The sequence below is a fragment of the Falco peregrinus genome, chromosome 12 (assembly GCF_023634155.1).
Source record: "Falco peregrinus isolate bFalPer1 chromosome 12, bFalPer1.pri, whole genome shotgun sequence".
NCBI lineage: Eukaryota > Metazoa > Chordata > Aves > Falconiformes > Falconidae > Falco > Falco peregrinus.
The window spans coordinates 3,701,660-3,718,616 of record NC_073732.1 but is presented as its reverse complement, the minus strand read 5'-3'; the positions used below and the strand labels follow the sequence as shown (position 1 = coordinate 3,718,616).

The following is a 16,957-nucleotide window of genomic DNA, read 5'->3' as shown; positions in this document are numbered from 1 at the left end:
AAATTCCATCCCTGAATTAATTTCTCTGCTATCGATGGCTGAGCCTGAGCTTCAAGATGTCATCTGGCTGTGTATGTCTGTTTTACAGCATAACTGTAAAAAAAAAAAAAAAGCAAAGGGAAGGAGAGGCTAAAATGCCAGCGTGCGAGCTAACAGCAGCAGCCCTGGCGAGGACCTGGGCTTCCGGTGCTGCAGGATAGGGGCTGCATCAGCAGTACTGTAACACAGACCAAGAGAGTGATGTGCAGCAGTGCAATGAAAGGCAGAATGGGATTATCAGGTGCTGAGATTCAGGTAGGATTCAGAGCTGGTTTGGTTTGAGCATAGAACTGGTACAGGGGTGCTTCCAGAAGCCAGAGGGAGTCCTCAGTGAGGCTGGGTAGGCAGCAGCAACTGCACAGAAAGAGAAGGGAGCTTTCCTTCTATTTTTCTACACTTTACCTTATCAAACACAGCGATGTAGAGCGAAAAACCAAACATGTCCTTCAGTTTGGTTTTATCTGCTATGAACTGACAGATCTCTTTGGCAATGGAAGCAGAGTCTGCAGGGACAGTGATGCTTTGGCCATTCATCAGGGTGACGTTAAACATAATGGGTTTCTTCTGCTTCGTTGCCTGTAAGTCAGAGTTAAATGAGAGACATGAATTCTGGGAAAACCTTACTTTTCTGTGAAGAATGAAGACATTTAGGTTTAAGATCTCCACACACTGTACACCCTAGTCAACAATCTTTAAGTGAATCTCTGACACCCACACAGTTTCTTCAAAGCATGGTGAGTCTTAAATATAAATTACACCCCAGGAGCAGCACTGGACTCAAGTTCTCGCCTCCCCACAGCTCAGGGGAGCTGATTATCACATAACAGTGTGGACTGACGAACTTTTTTTATAAGCCTTATTTGGCCTGATGACTTTTGGGTGCAGCCTGACATGCATCAGTAGAGAGACGGCGTGCAGCAAGTACTTCACCCAGGGAGATGTGTGATAGGCAATAGGGTCGCACAAATTTAGGAAGGAATTGAACTGAAGTTTTCACTTGAAGTGGGTATGCGTGTGCCTTCTAATTGCTAGGGTGATATTTGAAGGAGCGGGGGGGGAGGCAATATAACCCTATCATACACACTTCCTCCCTCCATTTTAAAAGCATAAGCCCTGCACAGTTCTTTCCACAAATTATGGTAAGAGCTTTAACTTAAATCCTCCACTGGATTTAGGTTAATGGTAGCCAGAAGAGGTGCATCTGAGAAGCTGCCCAGACCAAGGCACCTGGTCTTCAATCCCCTTGTGCAATTGATTTGCATGATCGGAGTTGGGAAGATCTGTTAGCACAGGTTAGTAAATGCAATCCAGTATAAAATGACACAGATTGATACAATCAAGCAAAAAGGGAGTTGCTACCTGAAGTTCTAGCCAGCTTGGAGGTTCAGTCCGTGCCCCGTTGACATAGGTACGTCTCAGACGTTCAGCACAATATGGTGCATAGCCTGTGGGCCCGTGGTGGATGAAATTCAACAGGTACTATATGCACAGAGCATAAGAAAGAATTGGGAAACAGTAATCCTGATAAAACATTAGAAACCTCCTGCAGTTGATCTACTGGATTAGAGTGACCAGTTAGCTTACAGTTCACTAGAAAGTATTAAAGGTTAGGGTTGGCATTAGTGTTTTGAAAAAGGAGGTTTGAGACACCAAGTTTTCATTCATTCTGCAAGAAGAAGACTTGTGTCAGTCTATTCACTATGTTTAACTACACAATAAATATTAGACAGTGGAGACTTCATTCTTACAATTAGGTTAGGGCAAGTGTTAGTGATTCCAACTGAAGAGCCTGAACTCTTTTGACATTCTGTATGAACAAAAGTGCTGGGAAGAGGGCTAATTGCAGGTTAGGACTGGTGATGATGGTTACTTTTAGTTTTACTAAGTTCTCTAGCAATATCAATAAAGTCCATGATTAAGGATTAAGATTGGACATCCAGAAGAGGAGGAGTGCATGAACTGAGCTTTTGGAGTTTGTATGGCTCTGATATCTTCAATGACATGGTGTAAGCATGGCCTTGTACTGACATACTCATATTTAGAGCAAGCACGAGCCAGTCACCTGGTTATTTTAATGATTAAGAATATTCCTAGAGATAGAGTATGATCATGTCTTTCATGAATTCTGTGTGGTTCACAGTCTTTGGATGAAGATTGATGTCAAAATATGTCTATGGCTTGTGTCTGGTTTGTTCCGAGTAGTGTCCATTTAGCAGCATTTATGATTAGGTTAATCGTTTGAGCTAGGGCATAAATAAAGCCAGGCTGAAGAGTCAGGCTTATCTATGGATTCTGTTTGTCGCTAAGACCTAGGAGGAAGACTGATGTCAAATTGGAACCACAGGCTGTTGGGGTTTCTTTCCTGTCATGAAGTGGATTTATCATCCCTTTAAATTTGGAAATTAATGAATGATTAATAATGAAAAAGGCCAGATCTCTCTCTATTGGATTTTGTAGGGCTTGGAGATGTAAGCTAAGAACTGGTAAAGTGTGAGTGTGTGTGTGAGTGTGTGTGTGAGTGTGTGCGCGTGTGCGTGTGCGCATGATTTTATACTGCCCCCCTGAGTTATTTGATCTGCTTTATTTTTAAATTCCCAGGTAAGCATATGAGATGAGATAGTTTCTGCTAAAATCACAGCACCACCTGCTATGGCAGCCAAACAGTTTATGTGGTTCTCTATATTAAAACACCAACACGCACAAGAAACCAGATCAGCTGAGGCATTTAAGCTGCTGTAGGAAAGGTTAGTAGCGTACCTTCACAAATGTGTCTGAAGGAGGAAAGCAACCAAGGCAAAGTGACAGAAGGATCCAGCCTCGAGCATAGCTGCTCCTGTTGCTGTTCTCAGTGAGTTGTTTGCAAATCTGGCAATAAATCTCATCTCTGTAATAAAACATGGGAAAGCAACAGATAATGATTCACTGCCTGAACTGTCTTTGGCTAAGTTTCCACTGCAAGCTTGGCATGATTGCAGCATGATTATTTTTGGCAGGAAAAGGCTCAAGGTATACTTAGCACCCTTTACCACCCCCTGTTACTCGAGCAGTTCAAGTGCAATTCCCACGCTGGATTACCTCCTGTGACAAGCAGGGGAACTGTGCAGGGACAATAACTGCCAGATCATCCAGTGTGAAATGGCACTGCTGCCCCCCACACGTGAAACTTGCTCTAAGCTCTCTACAGTATGTGGCTTGTATCTCATGGCTCTTGTCTGCTCATATGTGGGCTTTGGGATAAGGATAGGGGGACACCCTGATTAATTTTATACTTTCAGTAAACTTGGAGCGAGTCTTTGCACAGGATTAATTTTATACTTTCAGTAAACTTGGAGTGAGTCTTTGCACAGGAATGGAGGCAAAGGTGCTTCAGACTGAGCTGCTGAAAATGCAAGTTGCCTGCAGCAAGGACATATGGTGAACAGATGCAAAAATCTGCATACAAACAGAACTGCTATTTTAAGATTGTCTTAAATATTCTGGACTTGGAACACGCATTTGGCAAGTCTGATGTGGGAGGACACAAGGTGGATGAGTTTTTTGTTCCCAGATAGGAGATATGATGAAACACAGACCAAGGGAGTAGACGCTTAGCCTGTGGCTATTACGATAGCTTGACGTAAGATTTTTGCCAGCTGAAGATGTGCTTCAGGGAGCATCCTGACTGAAACAAACCAACTATGCAGAGAGGAATGCAGCCCGTGGCTGTGGTCAAGGCCTGTGCCTATGGGCTGTTACAGAATAGTGTTGCATAAGTTAAAATGGGCTAAAAAGGAGGAGAGAATCCTCAGGGTCAGGTCAGAACAAACCAGCTTCTGTCTGCTCTTCACACCATGCTTGGCCTAAGGTCCAGCCTCATGCTGCTTATGAGCAGGATTTCTTCTTTTAGTGAGCCAGGCCTTCAACCATTTGATCTGGGGACATTGCTTGAGGGCTCAACAAGAGGCTAATTGGGAAACAGGTTAGGAACACCTCTTACACACCTAGTGCACATCAGTTCCGTATTTCTTACTCTTCTGAGCGTTTCTTCTCCCCCATACCAGGGCTGCGTTCCACCGCCAGGTGCTGCTGGGTTACAGCCCTGAGCTCTGCCCCACTGCGTGTGTGGGGGGTGCTCAGAAAGCCATACTTGGAGGCAGCTGACAAACTACAGCATGAGGATACCACAAAAGGCAGTAGGGGAGTCATTCTCGGTCCCCTCTGATAAAGGGGAACCACCCTCCAAAGAGGTGTGTGGCCTGCAGTCTCAGTTCTGTGTGACTACCTTGGGCTTTCAGCCAGGAATCTCCAGAGAGAAGTGTGAGACATTGCCAGAATCTGGAAAATGTCTGGAACCGTGGAAAGGGGATGCTGAATCTCCTTGATCTAATGGGTGCCTGGTCCTAGAAAGGAGGTACAAATTTCCTACCTGATGGCAGGACGCAGGATTGCGTTGCCAATAATGAAGTGCACTTTTTCTAGGTTGGACATCGGTCTCTCAGAGATCGAGCTGTCCTCTTGGAAAGCCTCTTCTCCATTTTTCAGTTGGTCTGTCACCTGAAAGAAACCAAGCAGAACCCCAGAGTGCTCTAGAAACCTCCCCTCTTGCCAGGCAGCTCCCCCAGAAGTGAGAGACGTTCCTGCTCAATCTTCCTGGCTAAAATTTTCTGCTCAGTGCAGGAGCAGTTAGGAACAGGCCATATTTCCCCTCCTCCCTCTCTCAAGCTAACTCATAAATGCTGTGTTCCAGCAGGATACCTGGCCAAGAGAACTTTCTTATACTGTCCTGTACAGCCCTAAGGACACGGTGGTTCTCAGCCTTCTCAGGGCTTTGGGCAAACTGTTCTGTAACACCAACAATTCTCAGTAATAACTTCTTCCCTGTGTTCAGGCATCACTCTGCGGCAGGAACGGATGGAAGTAATCTGCCAGAGCATGAATGACAGCATTGTACACGGAGATAATTTCAAAAGAACAGTGCACCAGGTACCCCATACGCAGGGCTGTGCTGGCTTGGCAGGGGAACAAGTTCCCAGCTGGGAGGCTGCTGTCACATAACATCTGTCAGAAGGTAAAGATAAAAGGTTCCAGGCAAGAAGACTTAGGGGAAGCAATTTATTTCCACCTCTTACCTTCCCCGTCAACTTGGATGACCGCTTGAGCTTCAGGGAAGAGATCCCTTTTGAAATCCTGTTATCCTTTCTGCTTTCTCTCTGCAACATACATTACCATTATAGGAAATCAGTTTAATGCACAGCAAGAATGATTCATTAAGGACAGGAAGATACTCAAATGGAGATGTTTTTGTCTTGTTCCCTCCTGCCAGAAGGAGCTGCAGTGCCCTTTCAGGACTGACAGAGGTCCCTTGCACTTCTGCATTTCATGTGCAGTAGCATGAAAGGGTTCCTTTGCTTTTCACACTCTTGGGAGAACAGCACAGAAACCAAGGAAAGCACATGAAAATACAGACATAGCCTGCTCCTCTCACCATATTTGGGCTGTCGTTCCTGAACTGGACCTGGTTTTTCCTGCCAATTGTGTCATATATCTGTGTCATCACGGAGCCGCTCTTGATGGTGGCATTCTTGGCAAACATGGCTGGCTCTGGCAGGTCCCCCATGAACCTCAGGATGAAAACCCACACAACTAGAGAAGCCTGTAGGGGCAGAAAGCACAGTCAGACACCGCCAGGAGAACCAATGGTCTCATGTCGTTTCTGCCTGTTTAGATAAGAGCATCTTCTTCCTGTACCCAATCCAAGTTGTTAAAATTCCTGTCCCCTCCTGCCATTTACACCAGGAGTTTACTTTCACATCAAACAACATGAGAGCAACATTCACAATGCTCTCATGCTAGGGTGCAGCTCTAGTGTGAATGCCAGATTTGCTCTGCGATTGCTGAGCCTCCACCATTCCCTTTAGTGGCACCGTGCAGGTGTGTTGTGGCTGGAGCAAGGCAGAGAAACTTTGGCTGAATCACACTCTGCATTTACCTGCCTGCACAGGTAAGCAATGGAGTAAACTCTTCCAGGAACCCTCAGACCCAGAACTAGAAAGCCAAGTAACAGCGAAGTTTTTGCAGCATGGGACCCTCCATTCTGCAAGGCTGCTTAGTACCAGGAAAAAATCCCCTCCTCGGTTCCCCTGTGGTTCAACAGAACTGGAGGCCTGGGTCTCCCCCTGTCCTAACTCAAAGGACCAGCCGCCCTAACAAGACCATAGAGAAGGGTCAGTTCTGATGCTTCTCTCCAGTCCGTTTTTGCCTTCAGAGGGTATCTGGAGAAGTCAAAACAAACCTCAGAGTTCTCTCTTTAGGCAGACTGAAGGTGACCCAAGGTCACGTGTTGGGCAGGTTGTCTGTGTGAAGTGTTTGCCTGCAAAGTGCCAAAAAATGCTGGTGGGAACTCCTACTTTCATACAAGTGCTTAGGACTATCTGCTTGGCTCTGAAGTCTCTGGTTCCCAGGGCTGTGCCAGAGGCAGGGGAATGCAAGGATGTGGGGAGCTGTAGAAGTTGGGGCTGTAGAGAGAACAGGTTCAATAACAAGAAGGAGCAAGATACCAGGACGTTGTCCTTGTCATCATGGTAGAGTAGTGGGTGACGCAGCTGCTTCCGGATATGTGTATGTGTAGAAGACCCCTGGAAATAAGTAGCTGCAAACTTTGGGAAGGTGTACTCTTCCAAACCATCTGCTTCCTCTTCTAGCTTCACACTCATGGGAACCATGTCCAGGTCCACCTCGTCCAGCTTGTTAGGCTTTGTTTCCAAGTCCTGTGCAGAACATGAGGAAGAAACATGTTTTCTTTCCCTGTACTCTGATAGTCTTATTGTATGGTTTGTTTTTTTTTTTTTTTCTTTTTGTTTTGTTTTTTTGTTTGTTTGGTTGGGTTTTTTTGGTTTGGTTTGGTTTTTTTGTTGTGGGTTTGGTTTTGGTTGGTTTTTTGTTTTGTTTTGTTTTTTGGGGTTTTTTTGCCATAGGTCCTCCAGAATTTGGCTTTCCAGCTAACCCCAAAGCCATTTTCGGCTGCTACCAACAGATCATTGGGACCCAGAGCTTGTCCTTCTGAAATGCATCAATTCCATATGACCTTCCTGTCTTGGTCTTCAGCAAGAACATTGCTGATGGAAAACCAAGGTGTTACCTCATTGCTCATATCCTGCAATATACTCAGGATAAATAACCATAAAAATAACTATTTTATTCTGCCTACCTCTCCCTACCCTATTCCATCCTCCACAGCTGTCAGGACCAGTAGATCTCAAATTTTGCTTTTAAGAACATGAGATAACTTGGGTCATGAAATTCCAGCTTGTTTCAGCCAGAAGATCACTGAGAGCACTGTCAGCAGAACACGTGGTTGATGCCAAAATGCAGAGAATGGCATTATTTGGTCAGGGTCTGCTGGGCCAAAGAAACAAACGTGCAGTGGCTTTTGAAGACACTTAGTCCCTGAACTGCATGCGACCAAAAACTTTTAGGAACTGACCTGCAAGCAGATCCCAAAGAGACTGTCTGGATGACTAATTTAGGTGATTCTTTCACTGCACAGAAGTTCCTTAAACAGAATTGACAACTGATGGAATTCCAACAGTCAGTAGACTTACACAAGGGATGAACACAGCCCATTACCAGTCTGTAGCTCTGTACCTCAAACCCCAGAGGAGCCTGTCCTTCTTGGCCTCCGATCATAGCAGGTAAAAACCCAAAAATTTTGTCCACCATTTCTTGGTCGCTGATAACGTCATGATTTGTTGGTTTATTGGCAAGAGCTTTCCTCCTTTGTCTTGCTTCTGCCTCGTCTCTCTCCAGAGGAGTCAGGTGTTCCTTTAAACATAGAAGCTGGTTAGGCATGACTTGAACATCGTTCTGCTAGAATGAATGGGTGTGAGGATGAAACACTATTACAAAGGTGTTATGGCAGTGAGGTCCAGCTCTGCTAGTGCAGTGTTGGAATGTGAAGTTAAATGGTTCTTGTGCTAGGCAGTCACAAAGACCTAGCCCATCAGTAGCAGGGCCTTGCTTATGGGTAACATGCAATTTTTCAAGAACTTTATCAACAAGAAATAATATAGGAAAAACACAGAATTCCTAACAGCAGAAACCCCCACATTATTTAAAAAGGTTTTTCGACAGGGGGCTGTAAAAAGTATTGTGCGTGTTTGGCTAAAGTGCCAGCTCATACTGCAAACAGAAATGTGCACATGTTTGCCTTGACCCATTTCTAAAGCATTGTAACAAATAATTTTACAACTATGCCTGACCTTTGAGGAAGTCTGCAAATATATGCTGGGTAAGCTCCCTTATCAGCCAAGGAACACAGCATTCAACGTTCCTCCACCAACATATCTACCTTTTGTAATCTCATAGCCTCTTCCCTTGCTTTCACTGGTCCAAGGACTTGGATCAGATGTTCCTCTCCTTCCAAGTGGATATTCCTGCCTTCCAGCTTGCACTTGTTTTTTGAACAGGACCATTCTGTGACTCTTTCCACAACTGCTGAGACGACCCCCTTCTACCATCAACAAGCTGTCCACACCAGGACTTTACCCCAACAGGGACTCAGGTCTAGATTAGGCATTTTAGGGAACAAGCCACAGGCAGAAATCTGCAAACCGGCTTCATCCTGTTTGTACAGCATTAGTAGAGAAAGGAAATCACAGAAAGGCCTCCTATGTGCTATGGACTGCCAAGGTAGTAAGTACAGGATTTTCTCTGGCAGTGCATACCAAGACACATGCATTAGGATCCATTCAGGATCCCTACGTGACAGTATCAGGCCTCGCTGTAGAAACTGAGCGTCTCTTGCAGGAGTGACAGATATGCATGCACACCTTATCTTTTCTCCTGCCTTCTGTCAAAAACATTTCAGCTCTGTCAGTGAAGTTTTGATCCATGATAATGAACACAGCAAATGTAAACAAGATCAGTCTGCTTAAAACTCTGCTTTCGTACTTGACAAAAGCTCAAAATAAGATGTCAAAAAATAAACATCCACATCCAGTGCTATACTATGGCAACACTTGCCAGTCATTACATCTCTATCAGAATTTCACAGAAAGAACATGTTCACAAGGTATCTGTGAGCATACATACCTCCCTCTTCATCCTCTGGTAGATTCGGCGAGCAAACATGCCCCTTGCATATGCTTGTATAACACATGCAGCTTTCTTCTGCTCCGCTATCTTTTGACGCATTAGATAACCACGGCACATGGCTTGAAGCCTGATGATATGAGCTCGGGTTGCTTCATACTGTTTAGCAAGCTGCCGGCTCCGGTACAGGGCCTGCAGGCGCCCGAAACCCAGCATAACCTGTGGGAGGTGAAGAAAAAAGAAGTGAGTATGGTTCAAAACCATTAAGACTGGGAGTAAGTTGGGAGGAGTTGAAGATGACAAAATTCAGTAACTGGATAAAGACACTGGAAGGGGCTAATTCGATACTGTCCTTTATGCTTTATTTTCTGCCAGTAATAGGCTTTTAAAACTAGTTTAGATAGAGTTCTTTTGGGGCTCTGTTCCAGGGAGTGGCTCCAGGATGTGACAATGATAGCCAGGGTTTATTACAAGGGAAGGAAGAGAGCAGAAATGAAGCCAAGTGAATGGAAAAAAAAAAAAAAGGCACATCCTTGGAGAGATGGGTGTGCCAGTCCCAAGAAAAGCAGCAGAGGAGGATGGGGCAGAGTGCAAGACAACAGTCTGGCTCTTCAGACAGGAATTGCATCATTGATGCAGAACAGAAAATGTTTCTCACTGAAAGTGGCAGTTTCTCCTCCTGCCCCTTATGAATGTGATGCCTAGGATATATGAATAATAATCCCTGCCACATGAACACACAATAGGTGAGTGGCCCCAATATGGTGTAGCTTTCCTCACCCAGAAAACCCACCATCTATAGAAGAACAGCCAATATCTTTAATAATGTGAGATTGATATAATGATTTGTCTGGTAATTTTTTTACAGATTCCCAGTTTTCCTGTAGCAGTTGCTCATACGATGGTGGTGATGCACAAACGCTAGCCTTGGATTCCTGACTAGAAGAAGTGTGGGATCACTCATATGTCAGGTCACCAGAGTCAGGCCTGCCAGAGGTTAGTTGGGTTACTATTTCACTAGAAAGCAGAAATGTCACAGGTTCAGCAAGCCCTGAGAGGTCCCAGAGCCCTCCTTGGACCTTACACCCTTCTTTACACCCTACCATCTTGCCTCTCCTCCCTTCAGTTCTAAATAACTTCATTCCTAATACTCAGTCTGGCAGGGCAGAGTATATAAACACACATACACAAATATACATATGTGAGTGTGTGCATATATATATATTAAGGAAAAAAAAAAAAAAAAAGTTGTATATACATCTGCATCTTACCGTTCTGAAATCCTTCCGGCAGCAGTACCCTCGCCAGGCTGCCTGAATGGCCACAGCAGACCTCCTCTGCTTCAGAAACTGCTTCCTAAGCAGACAGACAGGGGAGGTGACAAACAACAGGTTATTTCTGCTGGTTTTTATAATAGTAAAGAATAAGGTGGTAGGTTTTCCTTTTATGGGATCTGATCTCAGCCTTGTTTGCTGTCTGGGAACACTAGAGCCAGGAAAGCTATTGTTAAATAGCTCAATTATGAGTAGACAGCTTTTTGGGGAAAGCTTGAAGCTCAGTGAGGCTGTTCTTCCTACTTCTGAGCAGCCCCCAAAAAGTATTATGTTGCAGCAGAAAGATTAGTCTGGCCAGATACTTTTGTACCGTATGCTTCGAAATTACACTCACTCAAACATTTTGTCTGCTTACATGTTCTCCATGCTGATGGAAAGGCCAGAAAGGCTGTTTTGCCTGATCTTTTCTGCAAATAAGGGCCTTAGGAGGGTTTACCTTGGCTCATGCCATTCTCTAAGTGAAGCAGCACCATGAATCAGTTGAGCTCACAAAGTGTTTTCCTATTTGCCTTGCTATGCGTTTGCTAGTAGAAAGGATATATAAGTATCAGTAATCCACCTGGATACATCTGATCTGACTTGGCCCTTAATGCTACAAAAATAATCATAGCAACCGCAGACCAAATTCACTGCGGTGGTAGGAGAGCTCTGTAAGAACTGAAAAGTCCCTCGTATCAAGCCTGAACAAGTTAACCCCCCCATCTGATGACCACTTGCTCCCCAGTGACTTAACTGCCAGGAGCAGGAGCCCATCCCAGCAAGATGAACTTCCCACGGTAAAAGCTGTCAGAAGTGGCATATGGCTCTGAAGGTTTGAAAACAAAAGCGAGGTGAGGCTTTCAGAGAGAGGTGGTGTTCAATAGCAGGCAGAGTTTGAAAAAAAGGGGGAAGTTCTGGGGCATTTGTATCATGGTTTTCTAATTCTTGCTTCTCTACTGTTGGGAATATTTCTTTAAAAACCCAAGATTCAGTCCTATATCATGGTTCTGGTTGGAGGATACAAGATTAGTAAGTACAAATCATGATGTAAAGCATTTAATGAGGACAAACATTTACTTGACAGTGACTAAATTTCACTTCTGAAGATATTTCAAACTAAACCAGACAAAATGCAAGAACTGTGAATGTTTGGCAAAGAGAAGGACTAGTTAGTTTTATCTGATTCTTCTGTATGTCTTGTATCAAATCAGCATCCTAAATCAGAGAGTTCTTGTAGCTCTGAGGGCACAGATTCCATGGGGATTTCCTGCTTTCCAGATGCCTATTGTTTACTAGAAATACTAAATGCAAATCCTCCTTTCATCACTTCCTCTTCATATAAGCTGCATGTGCCACAGCCCTGCATTTTGAGAAGCATAATGAAAATACACTGAGCCAGAACAAATCTTTGTGCAAAATCTGCATAGACGCATTGTGTGCTGTTGACGAGCACTGAATGTAGGGCTGGTGAAAGGTATGGATCGACACATTTCGTCCCCCCAAATGTGTCACAGAGTGTGTTAAATTGCACCACAAAGATTACTGCTACAAACTTCCCTTCTGTGAGATCACTGACCTGTCCTTCAATCCTCTCATCACCTTCTGGATAAGAAGAACCTTATCTGTGAGTATATTTTGGCGTTGCAGCTCCAATACTGTATCATGATGATCCTGTTAAAAGAAGTGAGGATATGCCAGCTGAGCAGACACCCCCGACAACTTCTGCAAACTGGACACATGGTCTGAAAGAGGTCCCAGATCAGTATGATGGAGTTCAAGCTGTGATTAAAGTGCATTTATGGAACTGCAGTAGGGAAAGTGCACACCACCTGACCACACCATGCCTGGCTATAGCCATAAACAAGCAGAGAATCTGCCTCAGTAAGACTGGTTTTACCTGGGGGTATGCTATGGGCAAGGAGGTCTCCTGCAACAGCATGCTGTTATCCAGTTCTTTTTTATGCTCAGGGCTTGAGCAGAGACCAATACATAGCACTGTGCTGTTTCAGCTGCAACACTGGAGCACAGGAATAGGATCAGCCTCTCCTATACCAAGTTGTTAAATTATTTGGCCTTCAGGAGCAAAGATCCAGCCTCAGATTAAAGACAGAGTTTGTAAGAGAACCCAGTCCTTCTGGGTCACCGCTCTTGCACAAGCAAGTCAAGCTGTACTGTGAAGCACCCATTTTTTTTCAGGAGGAGACAATAAACTGTCCTTTTTACTTACTTTAAGGAAAATCTTGGTTTTTCCAGCTTGCCAGCTTTCGTTCTTTCCCAGAACTGCTTCAGAGATGCTGATAGAGCTCTGTCGAGCATCATTCTTCAACTGATACACAAAAGCATCATGTTAGGGCTTGGTTGTGAAACACAGCAGCTGTACTAGGTAAAATCTATTGCCCTGCATTTCAAAGGATGAAAAACAGAAACAGCTGAGGTCTTACCGACCTCTGGGCTGACAGTATAATGAATGAGAGTGGTTCAGCTGAAATGGTCAAGAAAAGGAGGAACGTGACTGCATGGCCAAACCTTCCAGAGTTGAAATGTGAGGAGGATGTTAAAGACCTCAGAAGTGTGTGATTAGAGAAAAGAAATATCTGAGGGCAATTGGGATGTCACCCTGCCTGGGATGTCTGTGTGAAGCAGGTCAAGGCAGCCAGATTTAAAAGTGCCTCTACTGCTTCAGCTAAGGTCCAAGTGAGGATATATGTATTTAGCTATGGTTACTGTGATGACAGCTCTCTCAACTGTGCCAGCAATAATCTAAGAACTTTCTACTGTGAGAAAGACTAAAGCCCCAAAAGGAAAAGTTGGATTAGCCTTAACCAAAGTTCTTGCTTACGCACCTGTTCTCGAAGAGACCATGGCAGGAGAACTCTGTACCTCTCAAAGAACTCCTCAAAGCTGTAGCGAACTGGGTAGCCAGCTTTCCTGATCTGAATGGTCTCCATCATCCCTGAATATCGCAGCTGTTTGATACACAGCTCCCGGTCGAACAACTGAAAGGGGAAGCAGACAAGGAGGAGACTTAGCACTGAAAGAAGCTACACACGCAGCATTCCTTCAAACATATCTATTAACCTCCACCTCAGGGTGCCTGCAAAATGGCCTACTATGCTTTTTTAAATTGCACTTCTTATTTCTTTAATACACAAATTAATTCATTACAGGCATAAACAAGTCACCCCAAAGGGTCTTCAAATTTGTGTTTATCAGCAGTAGAAACAGTCCATTAACTTCAGCCTGGCTTCAGCAAGCATTTTCAATTCTAGAACTGCAATTTCAGATGAACAATGATCTGATCATATAGTTTTGCAGGTGTGAATAACTGCAGTAGCAACTTAGGCCCTGTGGGCATAGCCATGCAAAGTACAGCATGCGTGTGGCTAGGTTCTTGTCATGCAGACTAAAAATAGGCTCACTAAACCACACACAGTGCTTTAAAAATTAACTTACTTGATCAACAGTATACAAGGTTTTAATGTAGAAGTGGCTCATGATCTCACGAGTTCCTGGCAAGTCTCTTAATGACACAGTCCTCCTGTAGTGTCAATTTAAGCCACATCACCCCTCTCTCAAACACCAACAGCTCTCCTATTCTCTTTCAGGCTATTTCATAGTATGATCATTGTTGGATCCTAATGTTTTTCGGTTTTCCCCTTGTTGAGGGACTAGAAACTCCCCAGTTCTGTCTTTACAGGAAAGGCTTCTACAGCTCCTCTCAGGAACACACCTATCTTCTTTTTTGCCATCTATTACTCTATGATGCTTTTTAAACATGTTTTCATAAATGAACAATGCCAACCCTATCAGTCTTTTTATTGCACTAATAGCCTGTACTTCAGCTCTTCTTGGCTGAAGTACAGATATAAAATGCTATAACAGCAACTGACAGCTTTTGCTCATTAAAAAGTTTACTGAAGACAAGCCCTCATATTGTTAAAACATTACCAGTGGTTTCTTGTAGTCATTTGGCTTGATGCAGCGGATGAAATATGGCTGGCACTGTTCAAGGATTTTCATTAGTTTTTCCAAGGATTGCTTGAACTGTCCTCCCAGAGTAGAGAGCCGTTTGGTGGTATCCAAGCCCTAGGAAGAGTAAGCACATGCTGGCTGCTACAGCATTCACTGTAAGAGGGCCAATTAATAATTCTTTGTAATTTTGTACAATGTAACAGTATCATACAACTGCCAGAAGAAAAACAAACAACCAAACCCTACATGGAAGCTAAATCAGCCACCTGCATCTTATTAATTTGGGTTTATTCTTGGGGAAAAAACCCCACTGAACCCTTTCACCTACTTGGGCACCAAGTTCTGGCAGTGGGGGTGGCTGTGATGATGGAATTTCCACCCACACAAGCCCACCCAGGCCCATCTTTTCCAGCCAAGGCTGAGTTTAGCGTATGGCCTGGGTGCCAAGCTTTTATGCATGGGGGTGTGCCTGAAAGCTTGGTGAGCCACAGCCGCTCCCAGAGCAGTAATAACCTCCAGGCCAGACGTTTTGCTGCCATCTCATAGCTAACTATGGATGCTAAAGATCCAGAGCAGCTCATTCCTTACTGATAAGGATGACTGATCACCTTGCTCATTAGTACTACAGTAAGCAGCGAAAAGGCAACTTTTGCTGGAAGATAAGGTAAGAGCTACTCCATATACAGCTGCATATAAAGTGCTTTGTATCTCACTGCTCCTGGGTTGAATTTTGCTCGCAGTTGCCATACTGCAACGCAGAGGAATTGCACTTGGCTGCAGTTAGCTTTCCCAGCTTCGCTGATATTCCCACCTATGTCTTTTTCACACAGATCGTCACAACAGGCCTAAGCTTCTACCTCCTGGTATCTTTAAAGGGTACATTAAATTACGGTGACCACAGTGCTGATTCCAAGTAACAGAAGGATTCTGCCGGCCTTTAACATACAGGCATGGAGCCACTGCAGGATGATACAGCTTGTGTGTTTGGTTTGGGGGGTTGTGGGATTTTGGGTTTTTTTTCCCAAGTAAATAATTTGATGTCCAGTGGCTCCCCTCACTTCCATGGTCTGTTAGGGTACCTCATTCTGCCGGTTCTTACGTTTAAAGTGCCCTTTTTAACACTCAAGTGGCCAACCTCTGATTTAGCGACAGGGCAATGCTGCCCTCCGGCGACCGAACATTCATCCTTTGGGAAACCCTTCCTGGGAATGTCTCTTGGCGACTCCGATGTACCTTAGGGCTAGCAAGCATTTTTTTTTTTTTTTTAAGTAAATACGACAACATCATATACATGTTTAAACTGTATAAGAGTTAAAAGCAATTTGCACTCCCAGATCTCCGACCCTTCCTGCTGTACCAGTACATCAGTGGGATGGCCACACAGGTCTGAAGCCTGTGCCCTCATCTCACACATAGAACGTTGGTAAAGCTGAATTTGTTGTTGAGATGGTGGTGACTTTTCTGCCCTGGTGTGTCAGGAGGGCAACTCTGAGACCTCAGGACAGCAAAGGTTTTTTTTCTGGCACTTCATTCACTGTTCTTTTCTGTAGCCTGCTGCTTAGGCTTCCAAACGGTGGCCTAACCTATTTGAAATTAATTGAGGTATTTCAGCTAACTGCTGCACATTTTGAAATGGGCAGTAGCCCACCAGCCCACATTTAGCAGCTCCTTTCCTGACATGCTTCTGTGCTTCCTAAATGTAAGGAAAGGTGGTTTTTTTTCAATAACACAACCTTATTTATAGAGACAAAAAACATTAGAGCATTAGAGCAATGTAGATAGACCTGATATTTAATCTGGAAGTATTCATAGCATTTAAGAGATGCTAAGCCAGTTCTCTGTTGCTGCTTGTACCACTTCTGACATTCTTCTCCTCCAGGATGTTTACCTGTCCATGGCCAGATGTTCTGGACAGCAGAAAGCCACAACGGGATAAAGACTGAGGAAGAAAGGACAGGATCAGAAAACAGTGCCAGGAGAACAGACAGATAACAGGTAAGATAGCAAGCTGACTGTTTGTTCTGTACCCTGCTAGGAAAACTCAAAGGTGCAAACATTAAAAGCAAAGGTGCCTTCACATGATGACATTGCATAGTTAAATGCTCAGAAATCAAGGCATGTGAAAGTTGCAGCGAGGCAGAGAACTTGAACTCTGCCTCAAGCCTCAAGCTGTTTCCAGTCCACCGCACTTTACAACCTCATTTTCACTAGGCACAGGACAAGGCTCCCTGCACTGCTAGGCACAGATGATTCTGTGATAATTAGCCACCATGAACTCTGCCACAAAGCCTCTGGGCCAGGAGGGAGAACTGAAGTTGCAGCAGTACCTAGGGCAGTGAGACCTGTGTCTACAAGCGTCAGTAGGAGCAGGAAGCAGAGTATCTCTGTGACAGCACAGCTATTTGCTCCTTGGTGCTAGCCTGTCAGCCCTGTGCAAGAACAAAACGGCCAGGACCCAGCTGCCAGCTGCCCAGTCAGAGCCCTTGGTGTTATGGTCTGAGCAGACTGGCTACATGTGCAGTGTGGCAGCAGTTCAGCTGCCAGCTTCTGGACAGGTACTGGCT

The 16,957-nt window shown here is 44.5% G+C and overlaps 1 protein-coding gene across 3 annotated transcripts in view; it reads right to left on the bottom strand.

The window, feature by feature from the left end:
* The window catches only part of MYO7B (myosin VIIB), a 55,946-nt gene that overhangs the window by 18,940 nt on the left and 20,049 nt on the right, over positions 1-16,957 (bottom strand). For all 3 annotated transcript variants that reach the window (XM_027779558.2, XM_027779561.2, XM_027779559.2), the window contains exons 16-30: positions 16,282-16,332; positions 14,370-14,507; positions 13,265-13,417; positions 12,649-12,747; positions 11,998-12,092; positions 10,380-10,464; positions 9,109-9,327; positions 7,663-7,839; positions 6,576-6,785; positions 5,504-5,671; positions 5,148-5,228; positions 4,445-4,572; positions 2,797-2,923; positions 1,399-1,518; positions 442-615 (exon numbers count right to left, since the gene is read on the bottom strand). In XM_027779558.2, the coding sequence (XP_027635359.1) occupies positions 442-615; positions 1,399-1,518; positions 2,797-2,923; positions 4,445-4,572; positions 5,148-5,228; positions 5,504-5,671; positions 6,576-6,785; positions 7,663-7,839; positions 9,109-9,327; positions 10,380-10,464; positions 11,998-12,092; positions 12,649-12,747; positions 13,265-13,417; positions 14,370-14,507; positions 16,282-16,332 (2,025 nt within the window). The remainder of the gene's footprint in view (positions 1-441; positions 616-1,398; positions 1,519-2,796; positions 2,924-4,444; positions 4,573-5,147; positions 5,229-5,503; positions 5,672-6,575; positions 6,786-7,662; positions 7,840-9,108; positions 9,328-10,379; positions 10,465-11,997; positions 12,093-12,648; positions 12,748-13,264; positions 13,418-14,369; positions 14,508-16,281; positions 16,333-16,957) is intronic.